Source organism: Macaca fascicularis, chromosome 4 (genome assembly GCF_037993035.2).
Source record: "Macaca fascicularis isolate 582-1 chromosome 4, T2T-MFA8v1.1".
Taxonomy (NCBI): Eukaryota; Metazoa; Chordata; class Mammalia; order Primates; family Cercopithecidae; genus Macaca; species Macaca fascicularis.
The window spans coordinates 15,335,063-15,358,920 of record NC_088378.1 but is presented as its reverse complement, the minus strand read 5'-3'; the positions used below and the strand labels follow the sequence as shown (position 1 = coordinate 15,358,920).

At 40.9% G+C, this 23,858-nt stretch overlaps 1 protein-coding gene across 14 annotated transcripts in view; it reads left to right on the top strand.

Annotated features, from left to right (window-relative positions):
- REV3L (REV3 like, DNA directed polymerase zeta catalytic subunit) overlaps positions 1 to 11,336 on the top strand; it is a 189,342-nt gene extending 178,006 nt beyond the window's left edge. For 13 of the 14 annotated variants that reach the window (XR_012433354.1, XR_012433355.1, XM_005551601.5 and 10 more), the window contains 2 exons: positions 1,085 to 1,294; positions 10,213 to 11,336. Coding sequence is in view for 12 of the 14 variants with exons in the window: in XM_005551601.5 (XP_005551658.3) it covers positions 1,085 to 1,294; positions 10,213 to 10,353 (351 nt within the window). In the remaining 2 variants the exon portion in view is untranslated. The remainder of the gene's footprint in view (positions 1 to 1,084; positions 1,295 to 10,212) is intronic. The other variant, XM_065542890.2, reaches the window with a different exon arrangement.
- The last annotated feature ends 12,522 nt before the right edge of the window (positions 11,337 to 23,858 follow it).

Genomic DNA, 23,858 nt, shown 5'->3' with positions numbered 1-23,858 from the left:
AAACCAGAATTACTGCAATGGTAAAATAGCATTATAGTTGTTCTCCAACTTATGATGGTTCAACTTCAGATTTTCCTACTTTATGATGGTGCAAAAATAATATGCATTCAGTAGAAACCATAGTTCAAGTACCCATACAACCATTCTGTTTTTCATTTTCAGTACAGTATTCAATAAATTCCATGAGATATTCAACACTTTATTATAAAATAGGCTTTGTGTTAGATGATCTTGCCCACCTGTATGTTACTGTAAGTGTTCTAAGCACATATCCTGGCTCTAATGCAGGAAATTCATATTCTTCATTACTAATGTTCATTTCATCACCAGCAAGAATGTTAACCCAATGGCATTTGTAAGAGGCTAACCTAATAACTTTCTTACAAAGTGATTTATTGCGGCACTATTCACACTGGCAAAGACTTGGAATCAACCCAAATGTCTATCAATGATAGACTGGATTAAGAAAATGTGGCACATATACACCATGGAATACTATGCAGCCGTAAAAAAGGATGAGTTCATGTCCTTTGCAGGGACATGGTTGAAGCTGGAAACTATCATTCAGCAAACTATCACAAGGACAGAAAACTAAACACCGCCTATTCTCACTGATAGATGGGAATTGAACAATGAGAACACTTGGACACAGGGCGGGGAACATCACACACCAGGGCCTGTCGGGGGGTGGGAGACTAGGGGAGGAATAGCATTAGGAGAAATACCTAATGTAAATGATGAGTTGATGGGTGCAGCAAACCAACATGGCACATGTATACCTATGTAACCTGCATGTTATGCACATGTACCCTAGAACTTATAGTAATTTTTAAAAAATGTATCTGATAATAAGATATAAGTTCCATGAAAGCAAGGACTTCATTCATTTCTGTAGCTCCAGTGTCTAGAACAGTGCCTGGCACATAGTAGCTACTCAACATTTGTTGAATGAGTGAGTGAATGAATGAATGAATGAATGAATGAATGAATGAAATAATGCCTGAGTAAACCTGTAATTAGCATGAAAATAGCAGCTCTGCTGTGAAGCTGACTCAGACTTACTTCTGAATGGATGTTTTTATAGATCCATAAAGCTACCAACTCCTCGCGAAGTGAACCTGAAGGGCGGAAAGGCACTATTTCACAATATTTTACTACCTTACACTGTCCTGTGTGTGATGACCTAACTCAGCATGGCATCTGTAGTAAATGTCGGAGCCAACCTCAGCACGTTGCAGTCATCCTCAACCAAGAAATCCGGGAGTTGGAACGTAAACAGGAGCAACTTGTAAAGGTACAGTTTTGTTCCATAGGCCTGGAATCACAAGCAGTGTGATCTTACAGGAAGATATAGTCAACTCTTGAATTACAGTATGAGATATGAAACTGGTATGAAAAGTGAAATGAAGAGTCTAAATCATAAACTTCGTAAAAATCTCAAAAATGTAATTAAACTATTAATAATGGTTTAATTTGTTTTATAACTTTTTTTTTCAATGGAATAGTGTGTTGTGTTTCTTAATAGCTACAACAAGAATGGCCATCCAATTTCTTTTATAATACAGGTTGAGCATCCCTAATAGAAAAAAATCAAAATTCAGAATGCTCCAAAATCTGAAAGTTTTTGAGCACCAACGTGACTCCCAAAGGGAATGCTCATCAGAGCATTTCAGAGTTCAGATTTTCAGATTAATGATACTCAACCAGTAAGTATAATGAATGCACTTATTCCAAAACCTGAAAAAATTTGAAATCTGAAACACTTCTGGTCTTAAGCATTTCAAATAAGGGATACTCAATCTACAGTATTAAAAAGAAGGAAAACTCTCAGTTGCTCTATTAGTGCTTACCATTCTTTAAAGGAAAATACCTAGTTGTCTTAGAGAATTGCTTGCTAGTAAACTTGGAAGGTTTACAATTCTGTGAGTCCAGACAGATGATTAATGACATGATTGAGTCATACTGTGTGCCAGAGACTGTTCTAGGCACCCTTACAGGTGAGTAAACTGACACAAAGAGTTTAAGTGATTTGCATGTTATAGTGCTGATAAGTGGCTGAGGTGGGATATAGACATAAAATGCAAGGATAATTTTTAAAGTATGGGAATTCTAGCAGAAATAAACAACAAACATCTTGAAGTAAGTTGAATTAAATCTAAAGAAAAATTGACCACCTCACACCGCCCAATAAAATCATTACTCGTTATTATGGTTGATAAGTCATCTCCATTCTGTCCCTACCTGCTATCCCTCTGTCACCATTTCTTGCTCTTCTCTGTGTCACACTCTGTCTACCTCCACCTATACCATACTGAACTTCTCTTAGGTCTGTGAATGCTCCTCGCTGCCTCCTCCTGGCCTTTAAACACCCTGCTCCTTCTGCCAGGAACACTTCACCCATCCCACCCCACCCTTCCTCATCTGAGGAATCAGCTGAAACCCCTAGACTGGGTGAAGCCTTCCCTGCAGCAGACTCCTGCCATAATCTTCTCTGCTGTACTATGATTTGGGGTTCGTCTGTCTTTCTCACTAAATAGCAAATGAACCAGTGACACATTTCCTGTTCTTTCACTGTCAAGTCAGTTATGCCTAGCATATAGCCAAGTCCATGGGGCTGGTCTGTAAATATTTACTGAATGAATGAACAAGTTCCTACTTAATGCATGATTAAAGAAGGAATATATCACTGGAGTTATTACCAACCAACTTTCAGCCATTTTGTACCAGTTTTGTGGTTCTAGTTAGTACAACCACTGAAGTCACTGGGTGCTCCCAGCTTCTATTTATTTTATAGACTTCAGTCCTGATGGCAGCAGCCAACTCTCATAGAAAATTCCCTTGTTGGATCCTAGTATGAGGCCTAGGTGAGAGCAGGACCTCCAGAGCTCTGCTAAGGTCAGTCTGTTAAATGGTCCTTTCCTAGACTTTCTTATGTTGTTTCTGCACTCAGTGACAAACACATCACTACTTGGTGCCATCAATTTACCCAGAGCCCATCCTCCTTCAACATTAGGTGTTCATTCTTTTTTCTTTGTATTTATTTATTTTTATTTTATTTTATTTTTTGAGGCAGAGTCTCACTTTGTCACCCAGACTGAAGTGCAATGGCATGATCACAGCTCACTGCAACCTCAACCTCCTGGGCTCACGTGATCCTCCCAGCTCAGCCTCCCAAGTAGCTGGGACTACAGGCATATCCCACCATGTTTGACTAATTTTTTAATTTTTTTTTTTTTTAGACATGGGGTCTCACGATGTTGCCCAGGCTGGTCTCAAACTCTTGGACTCAAGCAGTCCTCCTGCTTCAGCCGCCCAAGGGCTGGGATTACAGGCTTGAACCACCATGCCCGGCCATCTTATTTCTTATAAAAATACAGTTTAAAAGACAGTGATGGCACAGCCATAAAAAAAAAAAAAAAAGAACAAAATCAGCCAGGCATAGTGGTGGCTCATGCCTATAAATCCCAGCACTTTGGGAGGCCAAGGCAGGCGGATCACTTGAGGTCAGGAGTTCGAGACCAGCCTGACAAATATGGAGAAACCCCATCTCTACTAAAAAGACAAAATTAGCCAGGCATGGTGGCACATGTCTGTAATCCCAGCTACTCAGGAGGCTGAGGCAGGAGAATCACTTGAACCCGGGAGGCAGAGGTTGCAGTGAGCTGAGATCGCAGCATTGCATTCCAGCCTGGGCAACAGGAACAAAACTCTGTCTCAAAAAAAAAAAAAAAAAAGTCATGTCCTTTGCAGCAACATGGATGCAGCTGGGGCCATTATCCTAAGCAAATTAACTCAGAAACAGAAAACCAAATACCGCATGTTCTCACATATAAGTTCTCACCTATAATAAACATTGGGTACTCATGGACATAAAAATGGGAACGATAAACACTAGGGATTCCAAAAGAGGGGTGGGGAGAGGAAAAGTTGAAAAACCACTTGTCGGGTACTACATTTACCGCATGGGCAACAGGATCATTAGAAGCTCAAGCCTCAGCATCATACAGTATACCCATGTAACAAACCTACATGTGTACCCTAGGATCTATAAATAAAATTTTAAAAAAGCGATACTATTTATAAATAATGATGGTTGTCATCTTTCAAGAGCTATTTTAATTTGAGGTGTTTTTCAAGAATGTTCAAATGAATGTCTCCCATGCACTAATTTGTAGAATTTTTAATGATGCAGAAATTACTAGAGATGTAGTGAGAATTAGAAACACATCCAAACAGGAGATTTTACATCATTCTCAATCCAAGACCAAGTGGTCAGAAATGTGAAGTTATGGAAATTCTAAACATTGTAAGTCAGACTTTGTGATTATATATCAAACTCTGTAACCCAGTACCAAAAAATATACTTCTTAAGTATTTCTAGAATGTTTTAAAAAAGGCCATATCTGGCCAGGCGCGGTGGCTCTTGCCTGTAATCCCCACACTTTAGGAGGCCAAGGCAGGTAGATCACCTGAGGTCAGAGTTTGAGGCATTTGAAATGGAGAAATTTCATGGAGAAACCATGAAATTTCTACTAAAACCCCAAAATTTCTACTAGAAACCCCAACTCTACTAAAAAATACAAAAATTAGCCAGGCATGGTGGCACGAGCCTTGTACTCCCAACTACTCAGGAGGCTGAGGCAGGAAAATCACTTGAACCCGGGAGGCGGAGGCTGCAGCCAGCCAAGATCACACCACCGAACTCCAGCCTGGGTGACAGAGCAAGACTCCATCTCAAAAAAAAAAAAAAAGTCATAGTCTAAAGAAACCCTCGGCAGGGCAATCGTGGCTCACGCCTATAATCCCAGCACTTTGGGAGGCCAAGGCAGGAGGGTCACTTGAGGTCAGGAGTTCGAGACCAGCGTGGCCAACATGGCAAAACCCCATCTGTACTAAAAATACAAAAATTAACAGGGCATGGTAGCAGGCATCTATAATCCCAGCTACTTGGGAGGCTGAGGTAGGAGAATCACTTGAGCCAGGGAGGCAGAGGTTACAGTGAGCCAAGATTGTGCCACTGCACCCCAGCCTGGGCAACAGAGTGAGACTCTATTTCAAAAATAATAAAATTAAAATAATAAAAATTAAAAATTAGCCAGGCATGGTGGCAGGCACCTGCAATCTCAGCTACTACTTAGGAGGCTGAGGCAGGAGAATCACTTGAACCTGGGAAGCAGAGGTTGCAGTGATCTGAGATCGTGCCACTGCACTACAGCCTGGGCAACAGAGTGAGACTCCATCTCAAAAAAAAAATAAAAAAGAAAAAAAAAGGAAAGAAAAGCCTCAATACACTTCAAAAAGTAGAAATATTACAAATGAATGTAATACAATACAATGCTATAAAAACGGTAATTACAAACTAACAAAACAAAGTGATCCTTCCACTTGCACATTCTGTTAAACAAAATGAAAACACTGCAAATCAGATTCTAGATGGCAGATCGCAGAGAAAAATTCATCACCTAAACACTTAATCATAAACATGAAAGAATGAAAGCAAATGAAGTAAGCATCTGACTGAAAAAAATTTTTTGAGACAAAGTCTCACTCTGTTGCCCAGACTGGAGGGCAGTGGTGCGATCTTGGCTCACTGCAACCTCTGCCTCCCAAGTTCAAGAGATTCTCCTGCCTCAGCCTCCTGAGTAGCTGGGATTACAGGCGTGCACCACCACGCCCAGCTAATTTTTGTATTTTTAGTGGAGACGATTTCACAGTGTTGGCCAGGCTGGTCTCAAACTCCTGACCTCAGGTGATCCACTTGCTTCCGCCTCCCAAAGTGCTAGGATTACAGTCATGAGCCACTGTGCCCAGCCTTAACTGAATTTTGTTTAAATAAGAAAGCCAAAGGATAGTAAAAAGAATAAAGATTAAAGCAGGTATTTTTTTAAGTGCCTGCCTCCCTATGATCTACAAAGTAGATGTCCAGGTTGGGGCATTTAAGGTTTTAAATGTAAGCCTGACTCAAGCTATAATGCTCAGGGTTTAAACCACCAGTAAAGGATCTTGAAACTAAACACTGAGTTAAATTTAGTGCGTCAAGTAATTCCATCCTGGCTTATTTATCAGACAAGCACAGAAAGAGCTTAAATATTTATCAGTTTGTCCTGGCACCTGAATGTAACTGCAATTCATAGAGCTGTAATACAGAAATTCTATATTTGGGAATAGATTTGAGTCTCTTGGCAGAGATCTAATTAGCAAAGGCTTCATCATAGAACAGCATACTCGGTCTTCATGGAGCATACTGAAGCACATGTTTCTAAGCAGTCTGCTTGTGACAATATCATAATATTGGATACAGTAACCAGTCTCCTTAGAAAAAATGTGCCCTTCGGTTGACTGGAAGATAACTGGGGCAAAGAACAAAAATTCATTGGCCTGTGAGCCATCCCTGAAACTGAAACCCTTTGATAAATATAGATCAGAGTTCACTAGAGCGTATTTGATTTCTCTTAAAAGGCAATCCAGAGTAGTTGCTGCCATTTGGTATTGCTTTTTAAAATCACTTGTCTACACTATTCAGGGGGAAAGTCAGCCTGCATTTTCTTAACCTTTGGAGTCCTGACTGGCATTCTTTTTAATTTTTTTTTTATTATACTTTAAGTTCTAGGGTACAGGTGCATAATGTGCAGGTTTGTTACATATGTATATTTGTACCATGTTGCTGTGCTGCACCCATCAACTTGTCAGCACCCATCAACTTGTGTTTCACATCAAGTATAACTCCCAATGCAATCCCTCCCCCCTCCCCCCCCATAATAGGCCCCGGTGTGTGATGTTCCCCTTCCTGAGTCCAAGTGATCTCATTGTTCAGTTCCCACCTATGAGTGAGAACATGCGGTGTTTGGTTTTCTGTTCTTGCGATAGTTTGCTGAGAATGATGGTTTCCAGCTGCATCCATGTCCCTACAAAGGACACAGACTCATCCTTTTTTATGGCTGCGTAGTATTCCATGGTGTATATGTGCCACATTTTCTTAATCCAGTCTGTCACTGATGGACATTTGGGTTGATTCCAAGTCTTTGCTATTGTGAATAGCACCGCAATGAACATACGTGTGCATGTGTCTTTATAGCAGCATGATTTATAATCCTTTGGATACATACCCAGTAATGGGATGGCTGGGTCATATGGTACTTCTAGTTCTAGATCCTTGAGGAATCGTCATACTGTTTTCCATAATGGTTGAACTAGTTTACAGTCCCACCAACAGTGTAAAAGTGTTCCTATTTCTCCACAACCTCTCCAGCACCTGTTGTTTCCTGACTTTTTAATGATTGCCATTCTAACTGGTGTGAGATGGTATCTCATTGTGGTTTTGATTTGCATTTCTCTGATGGCCAGTGATGACGAGTATTTTTTCATGTGTCTGTTGGCTGTATGCATGTCTTCTTTTGAGAAATGTCTGTTCATATCCTTTGCCCATTTTTGATGGGGTTGTTTGTTTTTTTCTTGTAAATTTGTTTGAGTTCTTTGTAGGTTCTGGATATTAGCCCTTTGTCAGATGAGTAGATTGCAAAAATTTTCTCCCATTCTGTAGGTTGCCTGTTCACTCTGATGGTAGTTTCTTTTGCTGTGCAGAAGCTCTTTAGTTTAATTAGATCCCATTTATCAATTTTGGCTTTTGTTGCCGTTGCTTTTGGTGTTTTAGACATGAAGTCCTTGCCCATGCCTATGTCCTGGATGGTATTACCTAGGTTTTCTTCTAGGGTTTTTATGGTATTAGGTCTAACATTTAAGTCTCTAAAGGGGATATCACCACCGACCCCACAGAAATACAAACTACCATCAGAGAATACTATAAACACCTCTACGCAAATAAACTAGAAAATCTAGAAGAAATGGATAATTTCCTGGACACTTACACTCTCCCAAGACTAAACCAGGAAGAAGTTGAATCCCTGAATAGACCAATAGCAGGCTCTGAAATTGAGGCAATAATTAATAGCCTACCAACCAAGAAAAGTCCAGGACCCAGATGGATTCACAGCTGCATTCTACCAGAGGTACAAGGAGGAGCTGGTACCATTCCTTCTGAAACTATTCCAATCAATAGAAAAAGAGGGAATCCTCCCTAACTCATTTTATGAGGCCAACATCATCCTGATACCAAAGCCTGGCAGAGACACAACAAAAAAAGAGAATTTTAGACCAATATCCCGAACATCGATGCAAAAATCCTCAATAAAATACTGGCAAACCAAATCCAGCAGCACATCAAAAAGCTTATCCACCATGATCAAGTGGGCTTCATCCCTGGGATGCAAGGCTGATTCAACATATGCAAATCAATAAATGTAATCCAGCATATAAACAGAACCATAGACAAAAACCACATGATCATCTCAATAGATGCAGAAAAGGCCTTTGACAAAATTCAATAGCCCCTTCATGCTAAAAACTCTCAATAAATTCGGTATTGATGGAATGTATCTCAAAATAATAAGAGCTATTTATGACAAACCCACAGCCAATATCATACTGAATGGGCAAAAACTGGAAGCATTTCCTTTGAAAACTGGCACAAGACAGGGATGCCCTCTCTCACCACTCCTATTCAACATAGTGTTGGAAGTTCTGGCTAGGGCAATCAGGCAAGAGAAAGAAGGGTATTCAGTTAGGAAAAGAAGAATCAAATTGTCCCTGTTTGCAGATTACATGATTGTATATTTAGAAAACCCCATCATCTCAGCCCAAAATCTCCTTAAGCTGATAAGCAACTTCAGCAAAGTCTCAGGATACAAAATTAATGTGCAAAAATCACAAGCATTCTTACACACCAGTAACAGAGAGCTAAATCATGAATGAACTTCCATTCACAATTGCTTCAAAGAGAATAAAATACCTAGGAATCCAACTTACAAGGGATGTAAAGGACCTCTTCAAGGAGAACTACAAACCACTGCTCAGTGAAATAAAAGAAGACGCAAACAAATGGAAGAACATACCATGCTCATGGATAGGAAGAATCAATATCATGAAAATGGCCATACTGCCCAAGGTAATTTATGGATTCAATGCCATCCCCATCAAGCTACCAATGAGTTTCTTCACAGAATTGGAAAAAACTGCTTTAAAGTTCATATGGAACCAAAAAAGAGCCCGCATTGCCAAGACAATCCTAAGTCAAAAGAACAAAGCTGGAGGCATCACGCTACCTGACTTCAAACTATATTACAGGGCTACAGTAACCAAAACAGCATGGTACTGGTACCAAAACAGAGATATAGACCAATGGAACAGAACAGAGTCCTCAGAAATAATACCACACATCTACAGCCATCTGATCATTGACAAACCTGAGAAAAACAAGAAATGGGGAAAGGATTCCCTATTTAATAAATGGTGCTGAGAAAATTGGCTAGCCATAAGTAGAAAGCTGAAACTGGATCCTTTCCTTACTCCTTATACGAAAATTAATTCAAGATGGATTAGAGACTTAAATCTTTCTAATTTTTTTATGTTCATGTTTTATATTTTTTTAACTGTATATGCAACTTGAGACTTTTAAGTATTTTTAAAAATCTGATCATTGTGTAAAACATAACAGTTCTCTTTTTAAAAATTGCCTTATGATTTATTACTTTCCTTAAGATCAGATCTTATTATACATTCAAATCATCTGGGAAGCCTTAAGAAGTACAGATTCTTAGCCTTTCATGCCCAGACATTCTGACTCATTATGGGTCTGGGATGGGGCGTTTGTTTATTTTTAAGCTCATTGTTAGCCAGGGTTAAGAACCACTGGTCTGCACCACTACTTTCAAATTCACATTTGATTTTTTTTTTATACTGGCTTTTCTCTTCTGGAATAAGAAAAAGAATAACTTTTTTTATGATTGGCATATGATAACATAGTCTAAGTAATTTGGAAAAAATTGTGCTTATAGTTCATTTAAGAGACATTCTTTGATAATTGGGTAGTTTACGTGGATTTTAATAGGATTCCATTGTAAATGAAAGTTAATCTTAGGAATTAAATGAATCCTTAGGGAAATTTGTACTCTTATGTTTTCAAAATAGTATCCTTTAGAAATGTCTCAACATAGGGTAGTCTAGGCTTCTAAGAGATTAAACTTAATGAAAGTTTCTATAATGTATGTCTGCCAGTAATCTATGGTAGTCTAGAAAGTAGGGATTATAGAAATTTGTTGTTTGCATGTGCACATAAAAATTTTCCTATTATTTTTTGTATTTCTCTTATGCTTTCAGATATGCAAGAACTGTACAGGTTGCTTTGATCGACACATCCCGTGTGTTTCTCTGAACTGCCCAGTACTTTTCAAAGTCTCCCGAGTAAACAGAGAATTGTCCAAGGCACCATATCTCCGGCAATTATTAGACCAGTTTTAAATTGTCAGTATCAGAGAATTACAGGTGCTATTTTTTTCAGTGTTTACCACTAAACTGTTGTGCATGGTGCTTTTTAACTTTCATCGAGTCAAGGATGTTCACTGTCTGTCTGTTATCTGAAGACTATGAAGACTTCTATGCTAACCGAATTAAAATGTACTTGTTGATCTCTGAATAGCTCACTTCTTACAATGTACAAATTCCTCATTCTGTCACCTTTTAAACATTGTTTTATAATGCAGGTGTTGGATTTGCTCCAGTACGTGTACCACCTTGTAAATCCATTTGAGTAGATCATGTTTACTTCCCAGTGGAAGGAGCACTGAAAACCTCTTAAAGAAAAACCATTCGTGTGTTTTCCTTGAACTGTCTGTATCAAGACGTGTTACTTCGAGATATCCATTCACTTTATAATTTTGACTGCAAAATATTTTGTAAATACACTTTTTTACTTTTCAAACAACTGAGTAAAATAATGTGCAATGACTTTTATACAAATGATTTTCAAGTTGTTTGGTATATTTCCTCTAGGTTTTGCTTGACTCAAAGTAGATCGTTATTTTGATCAAACTGTGCAAACAGTAGTACCATGTGTAGCATTTTGAAACATTATTTTTTAAAAAATGCTGTCTTGCTTTAGCTATTAATGGGGCATTGTGAGGAACTGTGCAAAGACATTTTTGTTACAAACCTGTGGGCCTGTTGCAATACTTTAAAAATAAAAAATTTTATTCCATTTGCTTGTTTTGTATAGACATTTCTATTGCTTCTAAATATGCTTAAAATATTTTCTTTCCTTATGTACTGTACAGTTAATCTTATTTGCCATCATCTTGAACACAAAATGTGTATTTAGAATATTTGTATAACTGTGTAAAATAAAAAAGGAATTATGTGGTCAGTGCATTGTTTTTTAAACTGGAAATCATTTTGTTTTAAAAGTTAATAATGGAAACCCTATTAAAATTGAATAAAATATAAAATATAGCAGTGTTACTTCATGTTTTTTATAAGTCTACATTGGTTACATCCTACCCTAGCCTTTTCTGAGTTTTAATGAAGTAAATTTAACACATTTTTATATCCTGTTTGATATTGCAATTTCCTTACCAAAACTTCAGGGTTAAAACAAAAAAAAAAAAAGGCAGCAAAAAAAGGAAAATTTAGCACTCATCCTCTTAGAGAGTTCTAAAAGTGTACTTGTTAGTAGATCTTCAGTGTTCATTTTCATTTTGATATAATTAATCTTGGGGTCAGGACTTTCCAGAGGGAAAGCAAAAACTACATTACTTCTTAAAAACTTAAATGCCAATTTTTATATGCCTATTTTTTTCAATAGAAAAAAGTTCTTATTTTGACAGAATTACCTAGTTACTTAACAGAAATAGGTCTCCATTGCCAGAATACGTACTTACAAATGTTGGGAGGATTCATTTTCTGAAAATTACATGGTAAATATTGGAACCAGAGAGATACATAGCCTGTGTCTGAACATAATTTCTCTCAAATCTTGCTAAGACATAACAAATTCCCGCTTCTGGGGATATTTTTTGTTTGGGAGGCTGGGGCTAGCCCTCAGTGTTGGGGTTTTCTTTCCCTTACGTGGGTAGATTGATGAAGTTCTGTTACTTACAGGTTCTGTGCTGTCAGGACTTCCACATACATCATAGTGACTTGACACAGTATTTTCAACAGAATAACCATTTTTAACCTGATTATAATTGGATACAGCCATATTAACAAATGGTCATTCAACATGAATGCCTAAAACTAGCTCACACTCAGCCTGTCTCTGGTTCTGTTTCCTGCAGGGAAATTCCTCCTTTGTAACTGTCCTCAGAGTCTGTAGCTTAACTGCCTTTTAGTGAGGTCCATTTGCTGTTTCACTAACCCTCTGGGAGGGTGGTGAAATTTGGACCTGTTTTACCAAGAAATTTTCTTGTAAGGATCTTCCTATGTTCCATAATTTTCCCTCCATTTTAGATGTCTATTAATAAAATTTTGTCTCTCAGATCACAGAAAAAAAAAAATTAAGTATTGCTGAAGAAACAGTTTCATTCTTTAGGATGTTTTCATTTATCTGAAAAGGAGCCAGAAGCTCAGACATCAAATAACTTCATTAAACATTTCCTTGATGTTTAATGAATTAAGCAAAACATTAATATTTGTTAAAGTTGTTTAACATTGTTTTCTCTCATTTTTCTCACTTTCTACTCAAGCTTTTCCCTAGATGAATCATGTAATATTCAATTCTATATGGACACAAAATAGTGTCTTTGAAGAAGGCCAATAAATTTGGAAAAAACAAAAATGTGAAGAGAGCAGTTAAAGATATGATGAATTCTTAGAATAGGTGGCCCTGTGAGGTCATCTTGCCAATGGAGCAGGCCATCCAGAGAGCTTGTGGACTCCGTTCAGCCCCACTGACTGTCACGGGTTATACCCTCAGTCTCAGAGGATGCACCCTACCTGCCATCAAGTGTGCCACGCTGATCACCTAAACATCTCTTCCGGATCTTACTTTAGTTAAGTCTTGTAGCTGTGTAGTCGATCTTTTCATCTACTCTCTTGCTTTTATTTTTGTAACAGTTGGAGTACAGGAATATTCCTTAAGGCCTATCAAATAAGCTTGTTTTGTTTTGTCTTGAGATAGGGTCTTGCATTGTTGCCCAGCCTGGAGTGGAGTGGGGTGATCTTGGCTCACTGCAACCTCCACCTCCCCGAATTCAAGCAATCCTCTCACTTCAGCCTCCCAAGTAGCTGGCACTACAGGCATACACCACCATGATTGGCTAATTTTTGTATTTCTGGTAGAAATGGGGGTCTCACCCTGTTGGCCAGGCTGGTCTCGAATTCCTGAGCTCAACAATCTGGCTACCTCGGGCTCCCAAAGTACTGGGATTACAGGCTACCGGGAGCCACCACGCCCGGCCCAAATAAGCTTTTAAATTGACTTCTCTATTGTAGACTAGTATTTCTTAAAATAGTCACATTTAATTTTATAAAGTACAAATAAATCTGGCGGTAAATGACACTGTTAGGGCTCTGCCATCAGCTGTGGGGACTGGGGAGGTGGCAGTGCACAAGTAGCTACTTTTAGACTGGATATGTCAGCCCTCTATCAGTGAGCTCTGTACCTCTGGGAGGATGGTTGGCATTCATGCCCTACTGATTTTTATTCCCATAATACTGTGCCCTTTTCCCATGATGTGATGTGAATTGTTACCTTTAACCATTTGAGGTTTTTTTGTTTTGTTTGAGACAGGGTCTCGTTCTGTCACCGAGGCTGGAGTGCAGTGGCACGATCTCGGCTCACTGCAACCTCTGCCTCCTGCCTCAAGCGATTCTCCTGCTTCAGCCTCCTGAGTAGCTGGGATTACAGGCATGTGCCACCATGCCCAGCTAATTTTTGTATTTTTAGTAAAGATGGGGTTTCTCCATGTTGGCCAGGCTGGTCTTGAACTCCTGACGTCAGGTGACCCACCCGTCTTGGCCTCCCAAAGTGCTGGGATTCCAGGCATGAGCCGCCGTGCCCGGTCCATTTGAGTTTTATAATAGTGGATAAAATTCAGTACCATTAATGCCCCAGCTCTGCTTAATAACTAGCTTTGTACAGGCAAATAGTCACAGATTATGGCTACATTTGGGATCCAAGGAGGAAATCAAAACACACACAGCACCTCATCTACTTCTCTATCTTCCTCACCCTACCCGATAGCTGCATTTTGGCACTTTGGCCAACCTCCAAGAGTGATTTACAAAGCAAAATACCTTGTGGAGGAGTTCTCAGATTCATAAGATCAGGTTGCTTTGTATATCTGGGGAGAAGAGAGTGTAACCAGGAAAGCAGATGAAGGCATTTTTTAAATCAAAAAAACAGCTTACTGCCTATGAGTCTTTACCGATCTTGCTACTGATGCCACCACAGGTGTCTTGGAGGGAAGGACAGGAAGGTTTTCGGGTAAGTGATGGAGTAAGGAGCTTCCATGCTATGGGCTTCCCCGTGATCACTAATGGCAATGCAACTCTTTGGAAAAGTAACTCATTTGGTCATAGATACTAAATTTAAAAATATTCACACTCTGAAAACAGAATAATAGCACCTGCCCTCTGATTACCCAAGAGCGGCTTTGTGAATATTAATATGAATACAAAAATAGTTACACAGATTTTAAGTATTTGCCATTCCATAAATATTTACTAAGCATCAATTTGTGCATGGCATTTCACTCATCTGGAGATCTCGAGGTAATCCCCTGCCCTTGTGTCTTCCATAGGTATTTGGGAGACAGACATAAGTAAACTGGCATTAGTTACAAGATGATGTGAAGAGGTCTTTGCTGCCGCCTTCTCCCCTACTGGAAGAACCCAAAGTTAAGAAAGACAAGGTCAGGCCGGGCGCGGTGGCTCACGCCTGTAATCCCAGCACTTTGGGAGGCTGAGGCGGGTGGATCACGAGGTCAGGAGATCACGACCATCCTGGCTAACACGGTGAAACCCCGTCTCTACTAAAAATACCAAAAAAAATTAGCTGAGCATGGTGGCGGGCGCCTGTAGTCTCAGCTACTCGGGAGGCTGAGGCAGGAGAATGGCATGAACTCAGGAGGCAGAGCTTGCAGTGAGCTAAGATCGTGCCACTGCACTCCACCCTGGGCAACAGAGCGAGACTCCGTTTCAAAAAAAAAAAAACTACAAAAATTTAGCCAGACGTGGTGGGCGGTGCCTGTAATCCTAGCTACTCGGGAGGCTGAGTTAGAAGAATGACATGAATCCAGGGGGTGGAGGTTGCAGTGAGCTGAGATCATGCCACTGCATTCCAGCCCGGGCAACAGAGTGAGACCTCCGTCTCAAAAAAAGAAAAATACAAAAAATTAGCCAGAAGTTGTGGGGGGTGCCTGTAATCCTAGCTACTCGGGAGGCTGAGGCAGGAGAATCATTTGAACCCAGGAGGTGGAGGTTGTAGTGAGCAGAGATCGCGCCATTACACTCCAGCCTGGGGGATAAAGTGAGACTCCATCTCAAAAAAAAAAAAAAAAGAAAAGAAAAACAAAGAGAAGGTCAAACCTGATCATTACTAGAGAACTCAAGAAAGGCTTAGGAACAGAAGGTCCCAGGTGGGAACGGATTGTTTAAAAGGAACAGTTAGACTTCACAGGCCACATTGATTCCACATTTTTAGGTGACCACATCCTGTCTACCCCCCAACACACACACACACACTTTAGGTTTATTTTATAGAGAAAAAGAACCAGAGAGGCACTGAACTGGGGGACACAAGGCACTGAGGAGAGAATGAGGCACCACTGAAAGGAAGTGGAGTCGGCATCCTCAAGGGCGAAGTGAGACCTGCTCACCCTTTCCCAAGGTGTGAGATGCCATGGCCAGGGTCATACTCCCATCATCACCGTGTGCTGCTGTGACTCACAGCACCTTACAGCTGATTATCTGTGCCAACATTTAATACCAATCCCTCTATTAGACTTGTGTCCCAACATGACCCAGCACCAGCACAGTGCCTGCATCTTGCTATAGAGAGGATGGTACCTGAGCACCTCAGATAGAACAAAAATACTGGCTAGAGGGAAGCATAGGGATTGTAGCTATATACAAGCTTAGATTCTTTTTAAAATATGCTTTTATTTTTTTGAGATGGAATTTCGCTCTTGTCACTCAGGCTGGAGTGCAATGGTACAATCTCGGCTCACTGCAACCTCTGCCTCCTGGGTTCAAGTGATTCTCCTGCTTCAGCCTCCTGAGAAGCTGGGATTGCAGGCACACACCACCACACCTGGCTAATTTTTGTAATTTTAGTAGAGACGAGTTTTCACCATGTTGGCCTGGCTGGTCTCGAACTCTTGACCTCAGGTGATCCACCCACCTTGGCCTCCCAAAGTGATGGGATTACAGGCATGAGCTACTGCGCCTGTTCTAAAATATGTTCCTCTTTTATATGTTCTGCTACCAATAATCTACGTTTAAAAATAAAGCAGGGGTAACGCACATGTTAATTATTCAATTTCGCCTTCCACAATGAATACGTATTTGAAAACATCATGTTGTATACAACAAATACAATTTTGTCAACTAAAATAAATTTAAAATAAAACAGACGAGATGTATATTATACACACACATATAAACACACTTCTGTATATGCACTGATATCTCTGGAAGGTGCACAAAAGGGAGTGGTTACCTTAGTGGGGGTTAAGGCTGGGGAGTCAAAAGTGAGTAAGCTCACTTTTCAATTCACCTTTGTACTATTTGATTTTATTACTAAATGAATATATTACCCCCCATTATAATAAAAACAACTTTGTGTCTGTTTCTATTGCTACTGGACTGCAGCTATCAAGGCTGCTTGATTAGAGTCCCTTTGGATGTCATTCTTTGCATGGAGCCCCAACAGAGTTCCCCAAGCAGTGTGGTGAGCTCCCAGCTGCATTATCTTCCCAGACTTGCCAGGACAACTAAGTGTTTTCACGGCCCATAACCTCATTAGCTTAGTTAGGGTGTCCCACCTGGTTTTCCCAGCCGTAACAATTACGAAAAATGTTTATTACTTCCCTTTTGTGGATAGTCTTTTTTACTAAAATTGTGAGCATTATTTTCTGATTAAAATTCCTCCCTTTGTGGTTGGTTTTAGTTTTTCTTGATTGAGTGCCTTGGGAATAATAATAATAGTTGGGTTTTGTTTGTTTGTTTGTTTTGAGGCAGAGTCTTGCTCTGTTGCCCAGGCTGGAGTGCAGTAGCGCAATCTCTGCTCACTGCAAGCTCTGCCTCCCGGGTTCACGCCATTCTCCTGAGTAGCTGGAACTACAGGCGACCACCACCACGCCCAGCTAATTTTTTGTATTTTTAGTAGAGACGAGATTTCACTGTGTTAGCCAGGATGGTCTAGATCTCCTGACCTCATGATCCACCCACCTTGGCCTCCCAAACTGCTGGGATTACAGGCTTGAGCCACCGTGCCTGGCCAATAATGATAATAGTTATAGCACCGAATATTGTTTGCTTAGTAAGTATATAAGGCTGTTTATAAGGTTGTTTATAAGGTTGTCTATAAGGCTCCCATAACAAAGCACCACAGACTAGGAGGCTGAAACCAAAGAAATCTATTTTCTCACAGTTCTGGAGTCTAGAAATCTAAGACGTCGGCAGCATTGGTTTCTTCTGAGGCCTCTCTCCTTGGCTTGTAGATGGCTGTCTTCTCCCTGTATCATCGCTTTTGGTCTCCTTCTGTGTCTGTCTGGGTCCAAATTTCCTCCTCTTATCAAGGACACCAGTCCTATTGAATGAGAGCCCACCCTAGAAACCTCATTTTAATTTAATTGCCTCTTTGAAGACACTATCTGCAAATGCAGTCACACTCTGAGATACATAGGATTAGAGCTTCAACATATAAATTTGAGGGGGTCAAAATTCAGCCCATAATAATATATATAGGGCAATATGCTAATTCCTTTACAAAGATCTCATTTAAATCTGACAGCCAATTGCATGCAAGAAAGCTGAAGCATGGAGAGATTAAGCAGTAAGATTAGGTAGCAGGCGGTAGAGTCATAATTCAAATCCAGGCAGACAGACTCCAGATCCCACACTCCACCACCACCCACACTACATATGGGCTTCTTCACTCATTCTACCAGATCCATTCAAATTTCCCAAAGGAGGGAAAATGAAGTGCCTGCTGTCACAAGCAAATAGAAAAATACCATTCTCCAAGCCAGTGGGAGGTAACAGAGGCGCCCCGGCTAGTCCTCAAGTCTGTCCTTGTGAACCATAGTCTCTTACTCCATCCTTACCGCTCCAGGGAGCCTCTAGCAGTGAGTGGTGTGGTCAAAGGTAGGCCATTAAGTCTATGCTCATGCCTGACCAAATCCATGAAGAAGAAGTAGGAGTGGGATGACAGAGCCAGCCCCTGCTTCCTCATGGAAAGTACAGGGGACAAAACTTGGATATCACATAGTTAGGAGCTTGAAATCCAATCCTCTCCTGCCCAGTGGCAAGACTTCTAGAGTGCTGTTTTAGAAGGAGCCAGAAAAGGTCAAGGTTTGCCCAGCATTATCTGGCATGAGGCAAAGTATCTACAGGATCTCTGCCAGAGCAGCGTGCATAGCTGTAAACTCAAGTCACTGAAAGCAGAGATGGCAGCAGTCAAGGAAGGACACCTGGAGTGTCATTTATTATAATTGCTTAGATAAGACAAGGGAGAGTATGGTCATTTAGTCTCTCTCCACTAAGTTCAGCTTCAACTTTCCCACTTATATCTTTTCCTAAGTGATATGGTTTGGCTGTGTCTCCACCCAAATTTCATCTTGAAGCTCCCACAATTCCCAGGTGTTGTGAGAGGAACCAAGTGGGAGGCAACTGAATCACGCGGGCAGGTCTTTCCTGTGTTGTTCTCTGGTAGTGAATAAGTCTCACAAGATCTGATGGTTTTATAAGGGATTTCCCCTTTCTCTTGGCTCTCATTCTCTCTTGCTGCAGCCACATAAGACGTGCCTTTCACCTTCCGCCATGGTTGTGAGGCCTCCCCAGTCACGTGGAACTGTGAGTCCATTAAACCTCTTTCTCTTTATAAATTACCTAGCCTCAGGTATGTCTTTATCAGCAGCGTGAAAACAGACTAAAACAGTGAGTTGGTACCAGTAGAGTGGGGTGCTGCTATAAAGATACCAAAAAATGTGGAAGCAACTTTGGAACTGGATAACAGGCAGAGAGGGTGGAGCAGTTTGGAGAGCTCCGAAGAAGACAGGAATATGTGGGAAAGTTTGGAACTTCCTCGAGACTTGTTGAATGGCTTTGACCAAAATGCTGATAATCATGTGGAAATCCAGGCTGAGGTGGTCTCAGATGGAGATGAGGAACTTCTTGGGAACTATAGTAAAGGTGATTCTTGCTATGTTTTAGCAAAAAGACTAGTGGCATTTTGCACCTGCTCTAGAGATTTGTGAAACTTTGAATTGAGGGAGATAATTTAGGGTATCTGGTGGAAGAAATTTCTAAGCAGCAATGCATTCAAGAGATGACTTGGGTGCTGTTAAAAGCATTCAGTTTTAAATGGGAAACATAGCACAAAAGTTTGGAAAATTTGCAGACTGATGGTGCAACAGAAAAGAAAAACCCATTTTCTGAGGAGAAATTGAAGCTGGCTGCAGATATTTGCATAAGTAACGAGGAGACAAATGTTAATCCCCAAGACAATGGAAAAAATGTCTCTAGGTCATGTCAGAGATCTTTGCGGCAACCCCTCTCATCACAGGCCCAGAAGCCTAGGAGGAAAAAATGGTTTCATGGGCCAGGCCCAGGGCCCTCCTGCTGTGTGCAGTTTAGGGACTTGGTGCCCTGCTTCTCAGCCGCTCTAGCCATGGCTAAAAGGGGTCAATGTACAGTTCCAGCCATGGCTTCAGAGGGTGCAAACACCAAGCCTTGGCATCTTCCACATGGTGTTCAGTCTGCAGGTACACAAAAGTCAACAACTGAGGTTTAGGAAACTCGCCTAGATTTCAGAGGGTATGTGGAAATGCCTGGATACCTAGGCAGAAGTTTGCTGCATGGGCGGGGCCATCATGAAGAACCTCTGCCAGGGCAGTATGGAAGGGAAATGTGGGGTGGGAGCCCCACACAGAGTCCCTACTGGGGTAATACCTAGTGAAGCTATGAGAAGAGGGCCACCATCCTCCAGACCCCAGAATGGTAGGTCCACTGACAGCTTACACCATGTACCTGGAAAAGCCACAGACACTCAATGCCAGCCTGTGAAAGCAGCCAGGAGGGAAGTTATACCCTGCAAAGTCACAGGGGCGGAGCTGCCCAAGGCCATGGGAACCCACCTCTTGCATCAGTGACCTGGATGTGAGACATGGAGTCAAAGGAGATCACTTTGGAGCTTTAAGATTTGACTGCCCTGGCTGGGCATGTGTGGCTCAAGCCTGTAATCCCAGCACTTTGGGAGGTCGAGACGGGTGGATCACAAGGTCAGGAGATCGAGACCATCCTGGCTAACACAGTGAAACCCCATCTCTACTAAAAAAATACAAAAAAATAGCCAGGCAAGGTGGCAGGCGCCTGTAGTCCCAGCTACTCTACTCGGAAGGCTGAGGCAGGAGAATGGCGTAAACCCAGGAGGCGGAGTTTGCAGTGAGCTGAGATCGGGCCACCGAACTCCAGCCTGGGCAACAGAGCGAGACTCTGTCTCAAAAAGAAAAAAAGATTTGACTGCCCTGCTGGATTTCAGACTTGCATGGGGTCTTTTGCCCCTTTGTTTTGGCCAATTTCTCCTATTTGGAATGGCTGTATTTACCCAACACCTGTACCTGCATTGTATCCAGGAAGTAACTAACTTGCTTTTGATTTTACAGGCTCATAGATGGAAGAGACTTGCCTTGTCACAGATGAGACTTTCGACTGTGGACTTCTGAGTTAATACTGAAATGAGTTATGATTCTGGGGGGCTGTTGGGAAGACATGATTAGTTTTGAAATGTGAGGACATGAGATTTGGGAGGGGTCAGGCATGGAATGACATGGTTTGGCTATGCCCCCACCCAAATTTCACCTTGAATTGTAGCTCCCACAATTCCCACGTCATGGGAGGGACCCAGTGGGAGGTAATTGAAATCTTGAGGTTGGATCTTTCTCCTGATGTGCTCACGGTGGTAAATAAGGGGTTTCCCCTTTCACTTGGCTCTCATACACCAAGTGTTTGAGACTCAGAAAGTGTAAAGCAGGGTAGGGAGGTTTTATGGGGAACATGGGGAAACACCTGACTCATGCTCCAAGTTAGAACTGTTTAACCAGATTATCACTATAGTTGTTTTAAACAAGTACAAATAGGGCTGTGGCCACTAAGTGCAGGCTTTCAGCTGCTGGGCCCTGCAGGGAAGGGAAGTCAGGAGAAGGATCTCAATTTCTGCCTGACATGCAATTTGAAAACTTTTCCACTCTAAAGCAGAAACATCTATAATCATCTCAATTAGGAAATTATTATTCAAGTAAAACATTTACTAAGACATGCAGTGAGTAACAGCTGTTTCGGTAGACCGGATGTTACCAAAGATGTTAGATATCACTAGAGAACTTATATGTCATTTTCAAAATGCCTATGTGAAGTACAAATACTATTCCTATTTTAGGAACCCAATACAACCATCACATAAATTTTGAAGCACTCATATTCTAAACTCTGGACATATTCTTGACTAATTTCTGAGGTAGAGGTGCCAAACTCATTTTTAAACATGACTGAAACTGGCATAAAAACAGATACATAGACCAATGGAACAGGATAGAGAACCCAGAAATAAATCTAGACATTTACAGCCAACTCATTTTCAACAAAGGTGCCAGGAATATTCAATGGGGAAAGGACAATCTCTGAAAACAACAGTGCTACGAAAACTGGGGATCTATATGCAGAAGAGTGAAACTAAACCCCCACCTCTCACTCTATACAAAAATTAAGTCCAAATGGATTTAAGACTAAAATATAAGACCTAAAACTATGAAACTACTCAAAGAAAACATGGGTAAACACTTCAAGACATTGGTCTGGGCAAAGACTTTTTGGGGGTAAGGCCTCAAAAGCACAGGTGACAAAAACAAAAATTCACAAATGGAATTACATCAAGCTAAAAAGCTTCCGAACAGCAAAGGAAGCAATCAACAAAGAACCCACAGAATGGGAGAAAATATTTGCAAACGACCCATCACGATGACTTACGCCTGTAATCCCAACACTTTGGGAGGCCAAGGCGGGTGGATCACTTGAGGTCAGGAGTTTGAGACCAGCCTCGTCAACATGGTAAAACCCCGTCTCTACTAAAAATACAAAAATTAGCCGGGTGTGGTGGCACACGCCTATAGTCCCAGCTACTAGGGAGGCTGAGGCAGGCTTGAACCTGGGAGGCAGAGGTTGCAGTGAGCTGAAATCGTGCCACTGCACTCCAACCTGGGTGACAGAGTGAGACCCCGTCTCAAAAACAAACAAAAGCAAACAAAAAAACCCTACCCACCTGACAAGGGATTAACAATCAGCATACATACGGAGCTCAACAAATCAATAGCAAAAACACACAACACAACAAACCAAGTAATCTGATTTTTACATAAGCAAAATATCTGAATAGACCTTTTATTTTATTTTTATTTTTTGAGATGGAGTTTCGCTCTTGTTACCCAGGCTGGAGTGCAGTGGCATGATCTCAGCTCACTGCAACCTCTGCCTCCGGGTTCAAGCACTTCTCCTGCCTCAGCCTGCCTAGTAGCTGGGATTACAGGTGACCACCACCACACCCAGCCAATTTTTTGTATTTTTAGTAGAGATAGTGTTTCACTATGTTGGCCAGACTGGTCTCAAAACTCCTGACCTCAGGCGATACACCCGCCTCAGCCTCCCAAAATGCTTGGATTACAGGCATGAGCCACCATGGCTGGCTAAATAGACATTTGTCAAAAGAAGACGTACTAGTGGCCAACATGTAATGAAAAATGTTCTGGATAAGCAGAAACTGATTATGAAAAAAAAAAAAAGAAAGAAAATGCCTGACATCACTAATCATCAGTAAAATGCAATCAAAACCACGAGATATCTCCTCACCCCAGTTAGAATGGCTATAATCAAAAGAACAGAAAATAAAGAGATGCTGGCCAGAATGTGGAGAAAGTGGAATGCTCCTACACTGTCGGAGAAATGTAAATTAATACAGTCACCACATAAAACAGTATGGAGATTCCTCAAAAAACTAAAAATAGAACTACCATATGATGCAGCAATTCCACTGCTGGGTATATATCCAAAGGAAAGGAGATTGGTGTATCAAAGAGATAGCTGCACTCCCATGTTTACTGCAGCAATATTCACAATGACCAAATATGGAATCAACCTAAGTGTCCTTCAACAGATGAATGGATAAAGAAAATGTGGTATATACATGACGGAATATCATTCAGTCATAATAAAACGAAATCCTATCATCTGCAGCAACACAGATGAAACTGAAGGACACTATGTTAAGGGAGTTATTTCACTTAACAGAAAGACAAATATTGCATGTTCTCACTCAGACATGGGAGCTAAAAAATTAATCTCATGGAGGTAGTCAGTAGAATGGTAATTACCAGAGGCTGGGAAGGGTACGGGACAGAGCAGAGGGCAGCAGGTTGGTTAGCAAAAACATAAATACAGTTAAGACAGAAGGAATAAGTTCTAGTGTTTGATAGCACAGTAGGGTGACTACAGTTAACACTAATTTATTGTATATTCCAAAATAGCTAGAGATTTGGAATGTTCCCAACACAAAGAAATGATAAATATTTGAGGTGATGGATATCCCAGCTACCCTGATCTGCTCATTACACATTGTATGCATGTATCAAATTATCACAGGGAACCCATAATTATGCATAACTATTATGTATCAATTCAAAATCAGTGAAACTGAAACATGAATCTTCAACCAACATCACTATTGTTATCAATATTTTATTCAAACAAGCTTTTAT